This window comes from Armigeres subalbatus, chromosome 1 (assembly GCF_024139115.2).
Source record: "Armigeres subalbatus isolate Guangzhou_Male chromosome 1, GZ_Asu_2, whole genome shotgun sequence".
Taxonomy (NCBI): domain Eukaryota; kingdom Metazoa; phylum Arthropoda; class Insecta; order Diptera; family Culicidae; genus Armigeres; species Armigeres subalbatus.
In genome coordinates this window covers 153,280,635-153,304,913 of record NC_085139.1, presented here as the reverse complement: position 1 = coordinate 153,304,913, position 24,279 = coordinate 153,280,635, and the positions used below count along the sequence as shown (strand labels likewise).

At 42.7% G+C, this 24,279-nt stretch overlaps 1 protein-coding gene and 1 pseudogene across 1 annotated transcript; one reads left to right on the top strand and one right to left on the bottom strand.

Moving 5' to 3' along the window:
• Positions 1–10,109: 10,109 nt before the first annotated feature.
• On the bottom strand, positions 10,110–13,386 carry LOC134207528 (LSM12 homolog A-like). Its single transcript, XM_062683231.1, has 6 exons — positions 13,123–13,386; positions 12,819–12,952; positions 11,500–11,619; positions 11,312–11,431; positions 11,007–11,201; positions 10,110–10,217 (listed from the first exon to the last, which is right to left on the bottom strand). The coding sequence occupies exons 1-5, from the start codon at positions 13,244–13,246 to the stop codon at positions 11,130–11,132; spliced, it is 570 nt and encodes a 189-aa protein (XP_062539215.1). The 5' UTR covers positions 13,247–13,386; the 3' UTR covers positions 10,110–10,217; positions 11,007–11,129.
• A 1,870-nt stretch (positions 13,387–15,256) lies between these two features.
• Positions 15,257–16,129, top strand: LOC134206640 (uncharacterized; annotated as a pseudogene).
• The last annotated feature ends 8,150 nt before the right edge of the window (positions 16,130–24,279 follow it).

The following is a 24,279-nucleotide window of genomic DNA, read 5'->3' as shown; positions in this document are numbered from 1 at the left end:
ACATCCCGGTCTCTTGAAAGAAGTTTTTTTTTTGTCTCTTGAAAGGAGCCTTCCGTGCCTTTTGAAAATTGGTGTCATATTTATTACAGTAAAGATTATTAGTGGAGTGGTTCAAAAAATTGATACTGCTAAAAAAATCAACAATAGAGATTCTCATCCCTCCTGGCAAACAAAGGAGCTAAGAAAACTGAAATCCACCAAAAGAGCTGCTCTTAGGAAATACACGAAACATCGTACACTTCTACTTAAATCCTACTATGTGAGATTGAACTATGATTCTAAGCGACTCAGTCGTTTATGCTACTCGCAATACCTAAGAAACGTGCAAACGGAGCTTTAAACGCATCCGAAGACTTTTTGGAATTTTGTGAACAAATAACGGAAAGAATCTGGTCTTCCTTCGAAAATGACGTTACACGATGAGGCCGCTTCAACTCCTAAGGACATTTGCCGTCTTTTTTCGTTGAAATTCTCTGACGTTTTCATCGACGAGCAATTGTCCGACGCTGAAGTTAGTCTCGCAGTGAATAACGTCCCACTGTTCGGCCAAGCACTGAGCAATATCGACATCGACACCGAAATGATCTCGACTGCAGCTTCACGACTCAAGCTTTCATTTAACCCCGGCCCCGATGGTGTCCACTCTGCATTCCTGAAGAAACACGTTTCTAGTTTGCTAACACCTTTGCTTGCTCTGTTTACGCTATCTATCTCCAATGGCCACTTTCCCTCATGCTGGAAGACTGCTAATATGTTTCCTGTTCACAAAAAGGGAAATAGACGAGACGTGGATAACCATCGAGGAATAACGTCTCTGAGCTCCATTTCAAAGCTGTTCGAACTTGTATTCATGGAACCTCTGCTTTCTCACTGCAACCACTGAACCACTCTATCGCTATAGCAAAACTCCGAAGGCTTGGAATATGTGATTCTTTCTTAGAATGACTCCGTACATACATGACTGGACGCCGGCTGTCGGTCTCCGTCGGCGAATGCACATCCGACGATTTCCCGGCTTCGTCGGGAATACCACAAGGAAGCCACCTAGCACCGCTGATTTTCTTATTATACTTCAATGACGTGAACTTCATAATTAAATGTCCAACGCTTTCATACGCTGACGATTTGAAGATGTTCCTCCGGATTAACTCGATAAACGATTGTCGGTTTTTGCAGAATCAACTACTATTATTTTCTGGCTGGTGTTCCATCAACCGAATGGTGGTCAACCCGATAAAATGCTCTGTGATTACGTTCTCCCGGAAAAAAGAACCAATTAATTTTGATTAAAAGCTACTTGACTCCACGATCGAACGGAAGACGCAGGTGAAAGAATTGGGGGTTATCCTCGATTCCCAACTTACGTACAAGCTGCACATCTCATATGTCGTGGACAAGGCTTCCAGAGCGTTAGGATGTACATATCTTTCGCACTACAAAGGACTTTTCCGATATTTATTGTCTGAAATCCTTGTACTCCTCGCTGGTACGTTCTGTACTGAAATACGGCTCCGCAGTTTGGAACCCGAACTATAACAACGGTTTCGACAGAATCGAGTCGGTGCAACGCGGATCGATACGTTCCGCACTTCGTAAACTTCCATGGAGGGATCCACAACGTCTTCCAAGCCATGAATCGCGATGTCAGTTGATACATTTGGAACCGCTTCGACACCGTAGGGAGACAACTCGAGCTCTTCTAATTGCTAACATCTTGCAAGGCCGAATTGACTGTAGCTCTACCCTGGATCAAATTAGCATCAACGTTCGTCCCAGAGCACTACGAATCGGCGCAATGCTAAGAATGCCTTTCAGCCGAACTAACTACAACATGGCATGGTGCTATCAGCGGGTTGCAGAGAAACTTCAATCGTGTCTCAGCCTTGTTCGACTTTAACATTCCCCGACAGACGCTGCGCCGCCGTTTCTACCAGTTCTTTTCTACTACGTGAAGACTGATATGTTTTTGTAAATTGTTTAAAATGTATAACTTTTAGTTTTGTTTTATATTCGCCCAAATATCACACCATCATTGGGACAAATTAGTTTGTTGATGTAGCAACAATAAATAAATAAACTGTCGGTATGTTCAGTCTAAGGGCGCAGATACACTGTACCATATATACTCAGTCATCGGGGAGAAACCGGAAGAATGTTGTTTTTTATATACTTTTTGTTCAAGCTACTTTCATCTCTAATAAAGACGTGTTTTTTCAATCGAGTATATTTTCACGTTTCCCACGCTAGTTTTTATTTCGCTGCGAGAGAAAATCCTTTCGTTGGTCATAATCCTTCCTACAGGTTATGGGCTCAGTCGCGGATCGTGAAATAGTGTAGCGGTTGTCCGGAAAAATCGGAATTTATCGGTCGTCGGTTCGGCGTGTTTTATTTGGTGCGGCGGCAGTGTGGTGCGCTCGGCGGAAAGTTGCCGATCGGGAGCAAAATGGCGGATGCAGGAAAGTTTTCGCTGGGGAAGCTCAACAACACGAATAACGCGACATGGAAATTTCAAATGGAAATGTTCCTCGTGCGCGATGACCTTTGACATGTTATTGAGGAGCCAAAGCCGCAACCTGAAACAGTGGATTGGGGGAAAGCCGACAAGAAGGCGCGAGCTACAATCGGATTGTGCTTGGAGCAGAGCCAGTACCCGGTAATCAAGGATTGTACTAGTGCGGTTACAGTGTGGGATGCTTTGAAAGCATACCACGAAAAATCGACGGTTACATCACAGCTATCACAGCTGATCCGGTTGTTGGATGCGAAGCTCTCGGAAGGGGGCGATGTAGAAAAACACCTGCTGGAGATGGACACTTTGTTCGAGCGTGTACAGAATGCCGGGCTGGAGTTACAAGAAAAAAAGAAAGTTGCAATGGTGTTCCGCAGTGTACCTGAGTCGTACCACCATCTCGCATCGGCTTTGGAGGCACGACCAGACGAAGACATCACAATGGAGCTCGTTCGGTCAAAATTGGTTGACGAGTATCAGCGACGTTTGGCTCGAGAAGGGAAGTTGGCCGGAGGCGAACATGTTTTGAAGACGCAAAATGTAAGCAAAGACAAAACATGCTTCTTTTGCAAGAAACCCGGACACTTCAAGAAGGACTGCAGAAAGTGGCATGCAGCAAAAGATAAGCAGAACGAAAGCGGCCCTTCCAGTGGCAGGACAGGTAGCGGTGGTCGGCATAATCATCCTCAAGCGAAGGTCAAGCAAGCAACAAATGTGCAAGCGGTGAGTTTTTTCGCTCAGGAGGAGACGCATGTCACCTGTGCAGCAGTGAAGCTCAATCGATCGTGGGCGGTGGACAGTGGCGCATCATGCCACATGACCGGGAGCAAAAGTTTTTTCGACACTATAGAGCATTCGTCGAGTGTGCAGGCGATGATGGCGAATGGAAAGTGTACACGATCAGACGGGCATGGCACTGGTTCCGTGGCAGGTATCAACGGTGCGGGAAATCAGGTGGATATTCATCTGCAAAACGTCCTATACGTACCTGAGCTCGACAGTGGACTCCTGTCGGTAAGTAAAATTACCGATAACGGCTTCGAAGTTCTTTTCAAACGGAACAGTGTTGAGATCGTCGACCATATGGGCAAGGTGGTGACGGTAGGTGGTCGTAGTGGTGGTCTGTATGTGCTCAATAACTCGGAGCGTGCAGCGGTCGCTGCAGGACGACGTCACACTATGCATTGCCAGCATACGTGGCATCGGAGATTCGGTCACCGGGATCACACGGTTTTAAACCGAATTGAGAAGGAGAACTTGGCCACCGGCATGGAGCTAGTGAATTGCGGCATAAAGTGCATATGCGAGCAATGCTTGGAAGGGAAGATGGCTCGCCTGCCATTTCCACAGAAAGCAGAAATAAAAACAACTGAACCACTAGAGCTTATTCACACTGACCTGTGCGGACCGATGAGCAACGTCACGCCCGGTGGAAATAAATATTTTATGGTACTCATCGATGATTACAGCAGATATCTAGTGTTGTATCTGCTCAAGGACAAGGCGGAAGCAAAACAGTGCATCAAAAGTTATGTGCGTCTAGTCGAAAATCAGTTCAACCGGAAGCCACGAATCATCCGTTCAGACCGCGGTGCGGAGTTTGTCAACAAAGAGCTACAACAGTTCTACAGCGAAGAAGGAATAGAGATGCAGCTGACCGCTGGGTATTCACCGCAGCAGAACGGCGTCGCTGAGCGACGGAATCTCTACCTCCAAGAGATGGCGGTTTGTATGCTGCTTGATGCGGGACTCGAAAAACGATACTGGGGTGAAGCGATTGCGGCAGCCGCCTATATCCAGAATCGTCTACCTTCGCGGGTTGTGCAAAAGACACCAATGGAATTATGGTGCGGTGTGAAACCGGACTTGAGCCACCTCAAGGTGTTCGGATGCAGCGCGTTTGTCTACGTGCCGGACGTCAAGCGAAGAAAATTGCAAAACAGAGCGGAAAAGTTGATCTTCGTCGGCTATGCCTGCGGAACCAAGGCATACAGGTTCCTTAACGAGCGGACTGGGAAAATAACCATCAGTAGAGACGTTAAATTTCTTGAGCTTGGACCTGAGTTGCAGGAGGAGTCTAGCGGTAGCCCAATGAAGAGGGCGAAAGCAAGAGGTAATACTTCAATCGAGCAGAAGGGAGCAGTCTGTTCCGAAGACCTGATGGAGTTTCAGTTCAGCGGTGCAGAAGGAGGAAGCGAAGATAGTGAACAAGTGAGTGTTGATAGTGCGGATGTAGTGAGTGATTGCGATACAGAGCCGGACTTCCATGGATTCTCGGAACTTGACACCACTGTGGAAGAATTCCACGAAGCGGAAGACTCGGCAGATAATGAAGATTTGTATCACGGTGAAGACAACGGTGAATGTGATCAGCCGCCGCGTAGATCGCAGCGGGAAAATGTAGGTGCAATTCCGAAGAGATACGACAACTTCGTCGTGGGCGTAGCTAAGATCGAGGAGCGCGATCCGAGCAGCTACAATGAGGCAATGAAAAGTGTAAATAAGTCGGAGTGGTCAAGAGCAATGGATGAAGAATATCGATCCCTAATGGCAAAAGATACTTGGACACTTGTTCCTTTGCCACCGGGTCGTCGTGCTATCGGTTCGAAGTGGGTCTATAAAAAGAAGAAGGACGCAACCGTGCGCACAGTGCGATTCAAGGCACGCATGGTTGCCCAAGGTTATGCCCAGCGGTTCGGTGAAGATTTTAGTGAAGTGCACGCACCGGTAGCTTTGCAACAGACATTCCGTGTTCTGCTTACTGTTGCGGGTCATCAAGGACTCCAAGTACGGCATGTAGACGTTAAAAATGCATACTTGAATGGGGTGTTGCAAGAAGAAATTTTTATGCGTCAGCCCCCGGGTTATTCAGTGTCGGGCAAAGAAGAGCTAGAGTGCAAATTGAACCGGAGTCTTTACGGACTTAGAGCACCTCCACGGGAGGCCTCATCGCTATTCTTATAATAGCGCTCCTTCCCGAGTGCTATTTTAGGATAGCGCCCCATCTTCCCACCGGTGGTTTCTGTTTTAGGTATAGCGACTTCGTAAACATATCAAGTTCTCACCGGGCGTTGCTAAAAGTAGTCATCATTTTCTTCAATGGCTCTATATTCCAACCGGAACTTGGCTAGCTGCTCAACTTAGTATTCTATTAGCATTTCCTCAGTTGTTAATTGAAAGCTTGCTTGAGTATGTATTTATTTTGTTTGACAACTATGTCCAAGAAGCCCACTCGAAAACATCCTTGGCCAAATCGAGAATAGAGCTCGCCATCTCCGGAGGGCAATTCTACGCTTTTGCTCGCAAGGCTAACTGGAGACCCGTCATAGTAATTTTTTCACCATTATTCCTTCTGGATTTCCTTCATCCTGGAAATTTCCTTGGGGAATTTATACTTCCAGTCGAAGAAAGTCCTTCTGAAATTTCCACCAGTTTTCCTACAGGAATCTCTTGACAAAATCCTGCAAGAATTTTTCCAGAGTTTTTGAAGGAAAACATTTGTAACAGCATCCGGAAGAATCCGGAGAATTATCTTGAAAACAAAATATGTTTTCAAACGAACCACAAAAAAATAATTATAGGGCAATTCCAAAACCAAAAAAATCCCGAAAGAATCTGGAAGAAAGCCTAAAACTATTCTGGGAGAACTGCTAATGATTCTTGAAAGAACACTAAGATTGCTGGGGAGCTCCCGGAAAAATCTTCTAGGGGTCCTAGATCAGTGATCCCCAAAGTGCGGCCCGCGGGCCGCATGCGGCCCTCCAAGCCTTTTCCTGCGGCCCGCGAAGGATTTCAGAGAATACACTACATATGGCCCATTGTTAGGCGTTATATGAAAAGAGAAGCTTTCCATTGTGCCAATTTTTTTTAGTTGCATTCGGGTATTCTGTCTAGATTGCACCATTGTTGATATACCGTGTTATCATCATGATTAATTAAATTGATCACTACATCAATATTATGTAGGCCAAGCCCAACAGCAAACATACTTCGTTGTTATTGCCCTGGGCTATAAAAATAGCAAATTTTCTTCGCGGATTTAAACGAGCTTAGTGTTGAACTTCTTGTATGAATAATATTGCCATATACTGCTCCGTAAGAAGAATGCTTTTACCCCTGAAAATAAGCAAGGTTTCGGCAAAATTCAAAAGGAAAATTGTCACGCCAACGTACTTTATGCTACGGATAATATTGAACAAAATCTAGATTTTTTCGAATTTCCGACATTGTTGAAGAAATGGTTTCAGAAAACCCAATTGAAATGAAAGCATGAATGCAAGGCTCGAAATGCAGATTTATTCGATTTCTATTCAACACTGCTGGTATGATCACCTGGTTTCGAAAAACTCTTTTGAAACTTGCTGTCGCTATTGGCAGCAAAATGAAATGGTGAAGGAAAAATTTTATAATTGTTTATTGCTTAAAATTTTATAATTGTATATTGATTTATTTATAGACATTTTGTATTTTTTTCGTGGAACATTTTAATTTTTTATGGGAAATTCTTTGTTTATAATTGTAATTTTTCCTTTTTTTGTGTTTGTGGGAAATTTTGCATTATTTGTGGAAATAGTATATTTATTTATTCTCATGCCCTGGTTTCTTAATTGGCAATTGTCAATTTTTTATTGTAAATTTGATTTTTTTAAAGGAGAGTTTTTATTTTGATCGTCGTTTCTCACGCGACTACTTATAGTGAACAATATATCCTTAAAAATAAATACATAAGATCCTGTGATCATTAGGAAAAAAATAGCTCTCAATATTTTCTGCTAACTGAACCGAAGGTGAAGGTGAAAGAATTTTCTCTTATCAGGTCTGAAAGAGCAGAAACTGTAGGCTCATAGTCAGCTACGGCGCGATACAATCTACAGAATAAAATGTCCTTTCAAGAATGTTATTCGAAATATATTTACAGGAATAAAATATTCTGTTTAAATTTTTTTTTACTTATAAAAAATCATGTTGTACTGAAATTCAATTTGTAATAAAAAAAGAAATAAATTGCAACTAATTTATTGCAAATGTACTGCGGCCCGCTTCATAAGCTCAAAATTGCAGTGCGGCCCTCGATAATAAGCATTCTGGGGACCACTGTCCTAGATGAATTTCCAATACAATAATTTTTAAACGAACTGCAGCAAAAAAAAACTTTCTGGAGATTTCTGGAGGAGCTACTTCTACTTGATGACATACAGAACAATTACTAAAGGAATTTTCTGAGGGAATCTTGGAAGACCTCCTCGAATAACCTTGCAATATAAAAACAGTAGAATTTTCATTCGCGAAAAATCCATGAATATTTCGGGCTCTAGCGGGCGCTGGTGCGAAACGCTTCTCATTATAGTTGATTAATTACTGTAATTACGTCGCGAAGTTGAACTGGGGCACTAGATCCAAAAAAATAATATTTACCTTGCTGTTTAATTTACGTCGAAATTGTTCTGAAAAAGAAAAACAAATTTTCTGCAATTTTTTATCAGTACCAAAGTGACATTTCACAAAATAGCAACCCTGTATGGAAATTTAGCAACCCAGTATGGGGCGCTAAATTTGGAAACTCACGGCTAATTTTGAGTTGCGTTCTTATTTTACATTCCCGTTTAGATTCCTCCGGTGTACAAGTGAGTCCCTATAAAGGGCCCGGAAATAGCGATAGGGACCCAGATGGGGACTCCCGTGGAGGTGCTCTTAAGCAGGCCGCTAGGGTCTGGAAATCGACAGTGAAGGAAGTGTTGATTGGTCTTGGGTTCCGCCAGTCGGAAGCGGACGCATGCCTGTTTATCAAACGATGCAGTGGCGGCGAGTGGATTTATGTGTTGATTTATGTCGACGATATGATTATCGTCTGCAAGAATGGACAGCGGATTACACAGCTGGAACGAGAACTGCAGCAGCATTTTGAAATTTCTTCCCTCGGTGAGGTGCAGCTGTTTCTTGGCATTAATGTAACAAAGGATAAGCAGGGAGTATATTCTCTGAGTCAAAAGTGTTTTATTCATGAGGTTGCGGATCGATTCGGTCTTGCTGGTGCGAAGACGTCTAAGTACCCACTAGATCCCGGGTATTTCAGACTGGACGCTGGTGAGCCACTGGCTGACAACATTCAATATCATAGTCTCGTCGGTGCGTTACTATACATAGCTACGAATACAAGACCGGATAAAGCAGCGGCGATCTCGATCCTTAGTAGAAAGACCAGCCAGCCTGCGCAACGGGACTGGCTTGAGTTAAAGCGTGTGGTGCGCTATCTTGTAGCCACACAAAACCATCAGCTAAGGTTGAGCAGTGACCGTACGAAGAACCTTTCGCTGATCGGGTACAGCGATGCCGACTGGGGCGGTGACACAACTGACCGGAAGTCCACCAGCGGATTTGTGTACTTGGTCGGTGATGGAAGCGTAAGTTGGGCAAGCCGTAAGCAGGGTTGCGTAACAACATCAACGATGGAGTCAGAGTATGTCGCGTTGTCCGACGCCGGACAGGAAGCGATTTGGCTGCGAAGGTTATTGGCGGAGTTGGGACACAAACAGCAGTCACCCACAGTCGTCAACGAAGAAAATCCTTTCGTTGGTCATAATCCTTCCTACATAAACACCACGCTTGCTCGACTCCGTCTCATGCTACGAGTGTCCTCCGAAAACCTCTGAGCCGATTTACTTAAAAATTGACTTAGCACCAGCCGTTTCAAGTTTGTATGAAAACTGGTATGCTATTCGTAGCATTCGAATGTTGGCGGAGGAGGGGAGGGGGATAGGTGGTGGAGACTCGTTAGTGGACGGGTGCCATACTGACTGCCATTATGGTACACTTCCAACTATGTCCTTAAAGAAAAAGGCTTGAAGGGAAGGCTTCCGGGCCTCTTGAAAGATAGTTTCCGAACCTCTTGAAAGTAGGCTTCTGAGCCTCTTGAAAGACGGTTTCCGGGCCTCTTGAAAGGAGGATTCCGAACCTCCTAACCTCTTGAAAGTAATCATCCGAGCCTCTTACGGCTCAAATTACTGTCATCCAGTCATTGACGAGAAAGACAGCCACGTGTTCGTACCACCCCCAGCAATAAAACCACCCACCGAGGAGAAAAAGCAGTCTCCAGCTGGATGGGGGAAGTATTTTTGTTTCAAAACTACATCATCCAATAGCGAAGACATAATTATATCCGGTGAATGCTTTATTTGGTTGTATTTCGCTTAAGTTTTCAAAAAAAATGCCTTTTGCAACATTTTTTACCAAGAGGGGAAATCGACAATTTACTCTCACGCTCTCTAATAATAATACTACTTTGATGTTTGTTGAATTTCCAACCCCGTGGAATAAATCATTTTCAAAAATATCTCAGCTCGTAATTGTTAAAATTATTTTAAATGTCATTGGCAATCATTGCCCTGTTAAATTTATGGGATTCTGTTTTTCCTTTGATGGCAGCGTTTTAGTGTCCAAAGACCAATGAGTTTAGTGAAAAACAAGTAATCTAAGCAAAAGTTCTTTTTACTTTGATCTCATTGAATGACGTAAAAAGAAGGTTTGAGTGTAACACAATGCTATCAATGTTCGTTTTTGACTGTTTATAGGGACAATATTTCTTTCCTAGATGATGGCATCGTTTGTTTGATAATAGTTGAATTTATTGGCTGTCATTGATACTGATGAGAACTATGATGTCCGATTTCTATTGAAGTTTTTAGAGTTTTAGCGGATGGTCACCAAATAACTGTTCGAAAGGAGATGAGAACGAATATAAAATTTGAAATTAAAAATACAAAATTATGGTCTGAAAACTTAATATCAATTTACATCGTTTGCAGAGTTTAACCAGTGGAAAATGAAAAAATCTTTCTTCTATCATCTAATTATACAATATCGATATGTAGCTTATTCAATCACAAACTGATACAAGAATGATCGGATTTGGAAGCCATACATCAAATAAATTCCAATAAAAATGTTTGGAATACAATGGACACCGGCCCTAATGATGTACCTATTTTAATTTGATTGAAAAACCTGTGTGCAAAAATTCAAATGACGAATGCGCGAGAAACAGGCGTGTTATATAGCTTATCTGCGAGGACTGTTTCTCCGTTTTGATCAAACTTGTACCAGATTGCGATACACTTGTTTTCATTACTTATAATTGATCTCTGTCAATATCATGTGAAAGCGAATCCTGCAAACCCTGACCTTTTAATTTTAATCACGATAAACTTTCATCCATTGTGCTATCTTTAGTTATGCGAACGTCACATTATGACGCCAACAGTTGCATTTTTTATTGTCACAATTGACGACTCGGAATATTTCTATTGTAACATTCAACAGATGAATTCTTAATCCAACTAACAAAAGTCGTAAACTAGCTGAACCCAACGAATGAAAATTGATTGTACAAATTTACAGTCAACCATTTTTACGTCAACGTAACTCAATTGAACTGGTGAATTTTGTATTCCAGCTACCTTTCAGTCAAAACAAATTATATTCTAAATGAACTTTTACTTACCTTGTTTTGATGTGTTGGTTTTTGCGGTTGCTCGATTGACCTTTTCATAGTGAACCAGAAATTCTAGGCTAATGATTCTATTCTCTTCATCTTCAAACAAACAAACAAATTCTCATTGCATCACTATTTGGCAGACACCGTTGCCGAAGGTATATTTGAAGTCGCCGAGGCCTGATCGTTAACGTGCTTTTCAACCTGTAATACAGTTTTGGGGTGAGGAGGTGTGCTTGGAGGAAGGTGCTTCATTCCTATCTATACAAAAATATAAATGGCGGCTTCCATATGGGATGTTCACTTCTACTTACTATTTTTTTCACGTAGGTCAACTGTCGTGATTCGGGTGATCCGTTTACATTATCTACTTTGTAGGGAGGTGTAATGGTAACGTCTTGAAACACAACTATGTTAGGTCCTTGCCACGATACCTAGGATAAGATTTACATATGATACTATGGAAACTATGAACGAACAAACAAAATTTAGCAAAGCTTACCTGGTTGATAGTTCGTGCTATGGCCAGGAACAGATTCTGACCTTCCTGACTGACTCCGGCAGCCAGCGCCGAAACTTGCCGCTTCTTCTGTTCTACTTGATTCCGTACTCGTGTGCTTAGCTGGAATCAAAATTTGATTAAAACTTTTGTTATCGTAGCGATGGATTTATAAAAATTACTTCGAAATCTGAATCTGAATCTGCTGATAATAAAAAAAAATCTTGTAGAAAATATTTATTGCATTCAAGCCGAATTAGTGGGTTTGTTGTTGGCTTTACATTTCAACTGGAACTGCTTTTCAACTCAGTTCTGTTAGCATTTCTTCAGACAATAATTGAAAGCTTTTCTATGCCCGCCATTGCATGAGTATGTATCTTGTGTGGCAAGTACAATGGACAACACACTATGCCCAGGGAGCCGAGAATGTTTCCCACCCGAAAACATCCTACACCGGATCGAGAATCGAACTCGCCATCTCCGGATTGGAAATCCTACGCCTGATTTTCGTTTGGCCGAGTCGCCGAATATTATGCATTTAATTGTAATCCTACGCTTTTGCTCGTAAGGCTAGCTCGAGATCCCTAACATGTTCCAATATCCGTAAAAACGGTCAACAGTATTTACTCATATACTATGGATGGATGTCACATTCCCAGGACAAGCGGAATCTGTTACTTATTGGCCATCTCTCTTACTGTCTTGAGAATGTCTTTATAATCAATGTCTTGTAAGGACACAAAATGCAATACCCAAAATTAACCAATATGATTTGGTCAAATTCAAGTTTATATTTGAAAACTAGAAATTGACGTGAAAAGTGTTAACGTTGATTCCAAACGAACCGTATGACTTCCTGTTGTGATGTGTAGCTTGAATGTTTTATATAAACACTCAATGCAAATAATGAGAGCAGTTAATTAATTATTAAGACATGATGTGACTCATATACGATCATTTTCCATATGACACAAACTGTTTTAAAACAATGATACAGAAATAATAGTGTGAATTTTAAATCTAGATTTACAAATCCAATATTTACTATTTAAAACTTACTCTCTCACCATTTTTTTTTCATTATTAGCAATATTTTCATCTCTCTAGAACATTGTCGCAATGGAACGGTAATTCCAATTTTTGAATGTTTCCTCATTTATCATGAACATACTACTCAAATATTTTAAAGGTTGATTTCATGGTAATTGAATTGCATCAGATTTTTATTTAATTTGAATGTAATTCCGATTTCGACATTTAAAGACTTTCATTGGTATTTTGGTGTCCATCATTTATATATTTATAATATGGATTATACTCACGCGTTGTAGATTCAATGACTGTGGTGGATCAGGTATAGAGTTAACTTCCTTTTTGACCTGGACATCGCTACAGAGCGCCAAATTGAGAATGTACACATCGTTCAACTTTGAAGTGTTGCTGGCAGACGAACATTCTTTTTGTAGTTGATGTAATTAGTTAAGGAAAAAGTATATAAATATGTCGATATTCGAATTCAAGTAAGGTTTATGTTCCGTATGCTGAAAAGCTAAAATACATAATCAAAACAGTACCAACAGGAGATGGTCATCAACTGCTGCAGGTAATACTCTTTGAAAAGGATACTCAGGATCAACATTTTAGTTTGTTGATCGAAGGCCAACACTTCGCCTTCGATGTTCTGATTGTAGCACGTTGTACAGGCCACGGTACTTCCGATGGAGAAGCAGTCCTGAACTACACCAGCCATTTTTCTGTTTTTTCCAAACGGATAAAGAAACTTTCCTGTACCTACTGGCTGCTGATGGCTTTCACTGCATCCACAATCTGCAAATTAAAAGCAGAGGAGCAAAACTCTCGAGCGGACGACAGCGACGAACACAAGAGGGAAAATCATAGCATTTTTCGCAATTTTGACAGAACAATAACTGACAGTTTGGATCCGAGGGATCATCCGCGAAAAACACGTTTGAAAAGTTTTATTCAAAAATGAGAAAACTATTTTTTTTCTGGAATATAGTTTTGCTTTTTTTTCTTAAAAATTCTAATCAGATATTGCGTTTTTTGCGCATTACAAGAGTTATGCGAGATTATTTTTCTCACACTCAATATTCCAACTTCGCTAGTCGCTTATTTCGATTTTCTACCCATTTAGCTTTTATTTAAAAATTTCCGAAAATGTATCTATCATACCACGCAGACAAAAGATATTTTAGTTACTAGATAAAGATTGTCGCTGTCGTCGCTGTCCGGAACATCTTTTGCTGGCGAGGATAGGGGAGCTAAATGTCAAAGAAGGAAAATCCATACGATTTGACAGGTATGTACCACACATGTTTCGGACAGCAGAACAAAGGGAACAGTAGCGACAATCTTTATCTAGTAACTAAAATATCTTTTACGCAGACTAACATACATAACACTCGTTAAATTTCCATCTTTCACTGATTTACTGGTCATTTATTGTCGGCGTAGCACCAACTTAGAATTCGGAAGTCGGGACTTCCGAGCCGAACTATCTTCCGAAGTTTTATCTGTCAAACTAATTGATGCGTTGTTTAGCGCATCTTTAGGTGAATCCAGCGCACTACTTCCGAAGTTGGGAAAGTAGCCTGTATCCGGAGAAAAATTTAACTTCGGTATGAAAAGCGTTCTACCTTTTATCTGGATAGACTATTTTACTGATCACTCGTGGCGCGCGCATCGGATTTGCTCGATTTTGACGTTCGCTCACTACCGCCATCTGGTTCGTGATTTGCCCAACTAACTGAAATCAACAGATATCATGTCTGTTTGTCTGTGATTATACAGTTCGGATTATCTTCCTATATATGCATATATGCTGTGCTGTTATTTTTACTTGGATTCTCTATTCCCCCATTTGCCTCAGGAAAAAAAAAGTTCTGCATCTGTTTTACCAATAAGTAAATCATAGATGAAGATTTTCGCTGCGATTCCTTTTGTTCTCGTTTTCAAACATGTTGGGTACACAACTGTCAAAACGTACTAATTTTTCCTTTGTTGACATTTAGCGCCCTATCCTTGCCAGCTGAAGATGTTTCGCCAGTGACGACAGCGACAATCTTCCTGTAGAGGTGTTTTACCGGAGTGTATATATTCAGTATATACACAGCAAAAAGAATTGTAATGTGCCTCAACGTAAATCTGGCGACGTAGCTAAATTCCGACGTAAACCCGAAATTTCTATGTGCATTTGCATATTTTTGGATGTTATATTACATCGCCCAAAAATTACACTGAAACAGATCCATCATTTTCCTCTACGTTGCTTATGTGTAATATTTGAACATTAACACGTTGAATATCACATAGAAATAAATGCAACCCAGATATATTGATCATCAAATGTAACATTACACATAATTTGTGTAATATCGCATTAAATGATAATGTGAATTTGAATCTCGCAACACTGGTCAAATTGCTCGGTGACTTCGGTGCGATCGATTCGCCATTTTAGTTTTTTTGTTGATTGCTGGCGGCTCGCTGAGCGGTTTTAAACCGAGTTTTTAACTTTTAAAGTAATTAATTTCTCTCAATAATTAAAGCTCGCGAACTTCTCATCATTCAATACTTCTGGTAAGTTAAAGAAATTGTCGTTTATTAGAATTATTGTTTGTCAAAATCCATTTCAGAAATACAAAGCTTGCAAGGAGCGTGCGAAGGAGAAGGGAATTGTAAACATATCCTGAATAAGCGACATCTCGCAGTGACAAAACAAATCTGCGCAGGAGGAAGAATGGACAATTTAACGCAATGGGAGAGTTCTTCCGGAACCTGGGCACCAGATATCGACCTATCAACGCGGCCCTTGGTGTGTTTCCAAAGAAAAACGTTGACTGACTATATCTCCAAGACTGCCGGAGACTAGAACGGTTTGAAGATCACCGTCTGCTTGACCATTCAGAACCGACAGGCTGACATCTCGGTTGTCCCATCTGCTGCTCCGCTTATCGTGAAAGCCCTGGAGGAACCGCCCGTGATCGTAAGAAGGTCATGAACATCAAACACAATGGTAACATTTCGTTTGATAAAGTCATCACCATTGCCCGAGTTATGCGACATCGCGGCCCGTGAGCAGTCTGGTTCCTGCAAGGAAGTGCTGGGTACGGTTCCCAGTGTCCGCTGCACGTTTGATGGACGTGCACCACATGACGTCATTGATGGCATCAACAGTGGAGCGATTGAGTGTTCTACTGAAAAAATGAATTTTGTGTCTATAGATATTCACATAGTAATTTATTATGGTTCTGAATTATTAATTGAAATTTATTTCGGTTTGGTTGAAAGATATTTTAGTTACAAAATAAAGATTTTGCCGCTGTCGTCGCTGTCCGGAACATCTTTTGATGGCGAGGATAGGGTGCTAAATGTCAATGAAGGGAAAATACATACGATTAGACAGTTCGGTACCCAACACGTTTTTGACAGCAGAGCAACAAGTATCTTTTTTCGATTTGGTTATACTAATTCTAGTACATCGGAGCACGAACGTATGTCGGTGTGTCTGTCTACGATCCGAACTGTCTTATCTCTGACTTCACCTCCGGTTCAAGGCCTTGTTAAATTTATAATTCATCACATCTTCCTTTTTCCCATTGGTCACGGTTGACTAACAACGTAATCTTGTTGCCAAGATGGTCGGCATACTCGTTACAGATTGTGTTAGGTGGTTTTCTAGCTCTTGGGTCTTCAAGCGCTGTGTCCGCGACTCCATTTGTGTGTGTGGCTTCTGCTTGGGGTATTTTCTTAAGATGAGATATATCCAGAGATATCCAATCAAATGAACCGCCTGAAATAGGCTCCGCTTCCCCTTCTCTCAACGACTGCATTCCGTTCTTCCAAATTTTGGTGTGTGTTTTCCTGCAATCACTATAGGTTCTGTCACAGCTGCGAAATGGTGAGTTGACATCTGGGAAGGAGCGACCTACACCGCTCTGGTCCTCAGAAGTTCCAATCTCAGATTGTATGTCATACCCCAGAAACCCATTGCCCAGAAAGTGATTCCCCAGAAATTAATTCCCCTGAGTGCACTACTCCCCAGAAAACCATTCCCCAGAATACCACAATCCCCAGAAAGACATTCCCCAGAATGTCCCTATCCCCCGAAAGACATTTCCCAGAATGCCTCCATCCCCCGAAACACATTCCCCAGAATGTACCATTTCCTAGCTTAGACTAAATACTTCGTAATTGATTATCTTGGGCAAATGCGTACTTTTACAGAAGGAGTCAATGAGTCATCTACTCTTTTGCCTTATTCCGGACAAATGCATACTTTTAAAGAAGGAGTCATCCACTCTTTTGCTTCATCCTGGGCAAATGCGTACTTTTAAAGAAGAAGTTATTTACTCTTCTGCCTTTTTTCCTGGCAAATGCATACTTTTGAAGAAGTAGTTACCTACTCGTTTGCCTTTTTCCGCGCAAACGCATACAGCTAAAGAAGAAGTCATCTGCTCTTTTGCATTATCCCGGGCAAATGCGTACTTTTAAAGAAGGAGTCATCTAGAGTCCTACAAGAAGAGTAACGTCATGTGCCACGTTTGACAGGTCTCCTGCTCGTTTAGAACGCGCATTTGTATGGAACTGACAGACGATTCTGTTCCAATTCTGATACTTGACGACACTGTTATTATAGTCACTGTAGAGTCATCTACTCTTTTGCATTATCCCGAGCAAATGCGTACTTTAAAAAAATGAGTGATTTACTCTTTTACCTTTTCCGAGCAAATGCATACTTTTGAAGAAGTAGTTATCTACTCTTTTGCCTTTGTGAGCCCTAATAAACATATCAAATGGTCTCCATTCCGGGTAAATGTGTGCTTTAAAATAAGGCACCACATGTCGTTTTGCCTCATTCCGGCCAAATGCGTACTTCAATATAAGTATTTTTGCATAAATATAGTATCTAGTATTTTTAATTTATAGAAATGACAGCGAAAAACATAGTTTCTTAGACTGATACCTTTTTCTGGGGAACGGGTCATTCTGGGTTTTTAGTTTCTGGGGAATGGGTCATACGGGTTTTTTTTTCTGGGGAATGGGTCATTCTGGGGATTTCTATTCGGGGAAATGGTGCATTCTGGGGAATATCATTCTGGAGAATTGGTTGTTCTGGGAAATGGAATTCTGGGAAATACCATTCTGGGGAACTGGGGATTGGTATTCTGGGCTTTGACATACAACCCCAATCTCACGCTTCCACGGGTCTTCCGATGACAATCGACCGCCAGCTAAGGGTTTTTTACTTAGCTGGTAGTGCAGCCTGGGCACTGTTGTCCTTCTGACATCAGCTAGAGTGAGTGGGTGCGACCAAAGGGACCATCGTCCCTAACCCCTAATCCCAAGGCGTTAAGCGACCCGTGCCGAGGAGATGCATGGCCAGGGGGTGAAATAATGAGCTAGGCCTTTAACGGAGCCTGTGGGGTACCTGGGCACCCTCCACAGTAATTGTCCCTTACCGCGTCATGCTGGGCTCTGGCGTGGTGGACCTCTTTTCCCGAGCAACTCGTGGGACCAAAATGGAAAAACAAGTCAATTCTTTAATTAGTGGTAGTAGTGTAGGCGACAACCCCTTCGCAAGAGGTGGGTTTTTCAGGTCTCCGCCTATATCCGTGTAGGAGGCCAGAAGCAATAGTCGGCAGCTCGGTGTGCAGCGCCAGCGTGGGTCACTTAACCATATCCCAGGCTACGCCGGTAGAGGTTATAGGTTATAGGCTTGTGAAGGCGATGAACCGCAAACGCGATGGGCTTTCGGCCTTCGATTTGGCGACGGAACAGCTGGACGCCATTGAAGCATAATATCAGTAAGGACCTCAAGAGAAGCTTTCTGAAACTTCGAAAGTCGATGTTGGACGCCAAGCTGGAGAGGGCGGTCAGGACGGCCAAGTGTAAACCCGTGAAATCCGTGGAGTCGAGGTTTACTCAGACTGAGACCCAAGCATTCGCGGACTCGGGCAAGGTCGAATCGACCGAGGGCGTGCCAGCGAAGACGGTGGTGCCAAAGTCTACCCAGACTGAGGCTCAAGTATTCGCGGGCACGTCGGGGATCACTGCTCCAACGGAGCAGACACAAAAACGGGGGAGACAGTCTCCAGGGGATCATCCCCCTGGAAGCCGCCCCAAAACGCGGAGGGTTACTACCCCGAACAAGGGTAGTGGGGCTGGGAAGCTGACCAGGGAAATAGAGGGGGATGACGCCTCCTGGACCCTGGTCAAGAACAAGAGGAAACCGAAGACGTCAAGGGCCGAAAAGAAGGCCCAGGCGAATGAGGGTAGCAAGAAGTCTAGGGTAGGCGCCAATCGCTCCAGGGGCGATGCCCTAGTCATCAAGACGGACGAGGCTAAGTACTCGGACATCTTGAAGACGATGAGGAGTGACGTCAAGCTCGGTGAACTCGGCTCCGACGTACGTCGAAAAAGACGAACCCGGATGGGCGAGATGATCCTCGAACTGAAGCGGGGCAACTCGCAAAAGGGCGCCGCCTACAAGAAGTTGGCGGAGGAAGTCCTAGGCGAGACGGTCAAGGTGAGGGCACTCACGACGGAGGTGAATCTAAGGGTTAAAGACCTGGACGAGATCACCGAAGTCGAAGAGCTTGTCACGGCACTGCGGCGACAGTGTGAAGTGGAGACGCCCACCGCAGCCGTTCGGCTACGGAAAGGTCCGGCAGGGACACAGGTAGCATTGGTTCGGCTATCTGCAGCGGATGCCTCCAAGGTAGTCAAGTTAGGGAGCGTCAAGGTGGGATGGTCGGTGTGCCCTGTGGGCATATACGAGCAACCCGAAGTTTGCTTCAAGTGCCTGGAACCGGGGCACAAGCAATGGGACTGCAAAGGCCCTGACAGAAGCAAGCTCTGTCGACGCTGCGGATTGGAGGGACATAAGGCACAATGCTGCACGAACCCTCCCAATTGTTTGATTTGTTCCAGCAAAGCTGTGAACAGCAAGCACCCCATGGGGGGTTCGAAGTGCCCGGCGTTTAAGCGTGCTGCAAATTCACAGTGCAGGTAACGCAGCTGGCTTGCTCGGCCTCGCCCGAGTGTTTGGTGTGCGCAGGTTTAGAGGAAACGGCGGAACACGTGTTGTTCGTGTGCCCACGTTTTCGCGCAATGCGTGACCAACTGACCACATGCTTGCCACATGTGGTCTGGACACTACCCCGGACAACCTAGTTCGGAGGATGTGTAAAGATGAAGTTGGTTGGAACGCCGTTTTTTTTGCGAGAAAATGGTTTTTCTTGACATAGTGTCCGAAGCGCTTGCATATTGCCGCACGTGTCTCGGTTGAGAAGCGATTATCTGTCTGACGTGATTTGTTGCCCTTTCCGGTAATCTTGTTGATGTTTCCTCGATTGACCTCGGGCATATTCCCTGCGCCGGTAGTATGCTGGTTGAGCTCGCGAATCTGATACTGGACTGATAGATGGGTGATAGATAGGTTTGTTAGCTTATTCAAGTTGGTGTTGGGTTTCTCAAAAAAAAAAATCGTCGGATCTCTGGAGGCGCGAGCATTACAATTACTCTTATCTTCCGATCGCTGCATGATTGTCCTCGTGAAAGCTTTCGTATAGCTGATGACCAGCGAAGGCGAAAAATATATTTAGATTTCACTTGGGTTCACTTTGTCGCCAGTTTTATGTGATATGTGATAAGTGGTTCTAAATTAATTAAAATTTATTTCGGATTGGTTATCTACTTTCAGTACACCGTAATTTGTTAAAAGCTTGTTGATAAAAAGCCTCACACCTTGAGAAATTGATCCGCGGATTTTGGTCCCCATGTATTTTTACAAATGCGATGTTTTGAGATTTGGACACGGAAGACGGTCGGGAAAATTTTCCGACGGATTTTGGTCTCCACGTGTTTAAAATTGTTCGTGCCCAAATCCTGGAAACATTCCATATGTAAAAATGCATGGGGAAATAATGGTACGCATGGTCGGTAGTGATAGAATGACTGAAATCTGGTCAGGCCTGTGCTTTTGCGGGACATCAGAAATTGGAGAAATTGAAGATGGGGGTATTACAACCCCCACGGAGTGAGAGACTGAATGTCAGGAGAGTGGTGCATAAGTGGTGTAAGCGAAAGGGACAAAATGTATGAACGAGCACACAAGAAAGCCTAGCATGGTACGTGTGGTCAGAGTGACTGCTTAGGCAGTAGTGTGATCCGGCTGCCATTGACGGGTTGTGTGAAGTCTCGCTAGGCCTGGCAGGAGTGTCGGGGGAAGATACCTCTGCGGCACCTCAGAATTAAGGGACACGAAAGTCTCGCTATACCGGGCAGGAGTTTCGGGGGGCTGATGCTTCTGCGGCACCTCAGAGATAGGAGACGTGAAAAGGTCGCCTCGTAGATAAGATAGAAACGGCATAGGAGCCACTAACCTATAGGGTCGTCTCTGGCTTGTTAGACAAGTGGGCTGTGGTATACAGATGAGGCATAATGAATTATAAACAATCTTGATACATTTAGTAATAACATCAGCGATAGCATTTCAATTACATGGTAGCATAAAATGTGCAAATCGTGAAACTAAACAGTTTGCATTTAAAACAAGTTAAAAATCGAAAATGATTTGAAGCTATCCCCAATGCTATGCAAGAAAAACAAAATAATAAAAGAAATACGTACGTCCGACGATTTCGTATGTATGTGAACGTACGTCTGACAATCGCCTCGATATATGCGACATCGTTGGATATCGCTATAGAACCTTGTTGTGTATGTGCATAAATAACCGTGCACGGACTGTAGACGAGCGAGTTTATTGACAGACGCAGAAAGAGACGGATCTAAAGCAGGACGCTTCGGAATCGCTCTTGGATGCAGCTAGAGCTATCAGCGATGGACGGATCGATTGGGCAGTAACAAAAGAGGAAGACGATCGGGCTTCGGACGACGGCATCAACCTGGATATCTCCGCTTGATTACGGTGAGCAAGCGGGTGGCACCGCCCTCTGCTGGATGAAGCGTTGAGCAACATGTAAAAGGCTCTTATCAGAGCCAAGAGTTAATATTATTAGCATTTTCAAATGCTGTAAGGAAACGCCATCTTGTAAAAGTAGCGCGATCCTTCCAGCAAATCAGAATAATATAACGAGAGATTACGACATGGGCCAACCTGTTGCAGGACGGGGTGATCACCATACTGAATGAGGAATGTCTGTGTTGTGCGATGGCAGCATATGCGGTACCTCTTGCAAGGTATCCGTAGTTTATATTGCTGTCACTCGAGCAACATAGGCAGGAGAGTGTTGGGGCACATGTGGTGCCAGTATGTCTTGTGCACTGGTGGTGCATGGGGGTACCGGGAGAGTTGAGGCGCATACGTGCACTTGAATACGTCGTGGAGGGGGGAGCAATGCCCAATAGTCATCCCCCGAAGTATTGCTTACTTGTGGGCTGGAGGAATAACTGGAGAGGAAGGAGTTGGTTTTAGTGGGTTGGAAGTGGTAATCCCTACATACTTAATTTTTTTTTAATGTTGAACTTTTACCGAGACTCGCACAGCCGTGCCCCAGTAAACATGTTTTTGCCGAGATTTCTGTCAAATTTGCTGAAAATCAGCCACTAATTTGCCGATAATCAGCTAACAAACGTCATTTTTGCCAAGATATCAGTTTTTTTTGCTGGCGCACGGCTGTACGGATTTTTGCCGAGCTGCAGAAATAAAAACTAAGTGTGCACACTACCTGGGTACGCCTCCCCAGGTGTCTGGTTGCAGATTTCCGTTACATTCATTAGAAAAAAGCGGATCGGACAGTCATCAATCAGTCGCAGACAAAGTACATGATAGGAAGATGCTCTAGAGAGGACAATGTTAGCCATGAAAATGGGATAGTCTTCTTCTTCTTATTGGCATTACATCCCCACACTGGGACAGAGTCGCCTCACATCTTACACTATAGACGAATCCATGTAAAAATAAGAAGAAGACACACGACGGTGTTAACTTTGACAGATCCTACAGCACAGCATAGGAAGATCATTTTAAAATGCTTATAATAAATTCTAGACAAATTGTAATTAAAATCTGATTGATGTACGATACGGAAAAAGTTCTGAATTACATATTCGGAAGCTTATCTCAATTTTTCGAATATTTTTCAAAAATGTATCTATCATACAGTTCGGAACTATTTCCGTATCATACTTCAAACAGATTTTAATTACATTTTGTCTAGAATTCTCGCTTAACTTTTCAAAAGGTCCTAAGTAACATTTTTTTCATGAATTAATTTGAATACAGCAATCAATTGCTTTCATGTTGTTCTATTGATTGCGCTATTCAAATTAATTCATGAAAAAAATGTTACTTAGGTCCTTTTGAAAAGTTAAGCGAGAATTTATTATAAGCATTTTAAAATGATCTTCCTATGCTGTGCAGTAGGATCTGTCAAAGTTAACACCGTCGTGTGTCTTCTTCTTATTTTTACTTGGATTCGTCTATAGTGTTCATTAGGCACTTCCACAGTTATTAACTGCGAGGTTTCTAAGCCAAGTTACCATTTTTGGATTCGTATATCATGAGACTAACACGTTGATACTTTTATGCCCAGAGAAGTCGAGACAATTTCCAATCCGAAAATTCCCTAGACCGGCACCGGGAATCGAACCCAGCCATCCTCAACATGGACTTGCTTTATAGCCGCGCGTCTTACGGCACGGCTAAGGAGGGAGGAAAATAGGATAGTATTAGTCTGAAAATAAATAAATAAAAACTAATTTAACAAGTTGCAATATTTTAGAACCTTTTAGGAATTTCAATTTAGAAAACCAATCCGTTTTTCTCCATACGTGGTGTAATAGTGGTTCGATTTGGACGAACATACATACACACTTATTTGTTTTACCGGGATCTCAGCAAAATGTTGAACTTTTACCGAGATTCGCACAGCCGTGCCCCAGCAAACATATTTTTTACCGAGATTTCTGTCAAAATTGCCGAAAATCAGCTAACAAACGCCATTTTTGCTGAAATATCAGTTTTTTATTTTGCTGGCGCACGGCTGTGCGGATTTCTTGCCGAGCTGCAGAAATAAAAACTAAGTGTGTAGATACATAGGTCAATTAGGGTCTCGCCGACATTTCTCACCAACACGAACGCAGGTTCGTAGTTGCAAACAATCCCATTTGATTTTGCCGTGATAGCTGCTCGTGGTTGCAAACAAACCGAGTAAAAGTGTGAGTGAAACGTGCGTGTACGTACACGATCGCTGAAAGCCTAATGCATTTAAGTCCGTTGTCTACTCTTTGTAAGATAAACGCAAAAATATAAATAAAAACCCAGATTAATCCACCTAGCGGTTACGATGCCTTTCTCGATTCAATCGTATGGTTTCGCTTTAGTGTGATACACATCGTTTAAAAATTGCCTACATTACATTATGTAAACGCTGTAGGTATAGCGAATCAACCAATCCAGCTTATATGGTTCAACACGCCATTTTCTTCAAAACTTTTGAACGCAACGACCGATCGTGATTATATTCAATAGTGATCAACTAGGGTTTGTCCCCCGTCGAATGCAACTTGTTGCGAAAAAATCGGTTAAGAATTACTATATGAAAAAGTAGCAAATGTTTTTTGGTTTTCGTGTGTATACACACGGACTGGCAGACATTTGTTCAGTTCGACGAGCTGGGTCTCCGAGAGTTCTATAAAAACCCAGATTAATCCACCTAGTGTTGGTGGTGCCTTTCTCGCATTTAGTTAAGACGCCAACCTTATATGTATGGGGTTTATATGGTCCGATGTACC

Coding starts and splice junctions, on each gene's coding strand:
- LOC134207528 (XM_062683231.1), bottom strand. CDS start 13,246: ATGGCTGGTGTAGTTCAGGACTGCTTCTCCATCGGAAGTACCGTGGCC. Junction 11,620..12,818: donor AGTCATTGAATCTACAACGC/GTGAGTATAATC, acceptor TTTTGATTCCAG/CTAAGCACACGAGTACGGAA. Junction 11,202..11,311: donor TGACCTACGTGAAAAAAATA/GTAAGTAGAAGT, acceptor ACTGTATTACAG/GTTGAAAAGCACGTTAACGA.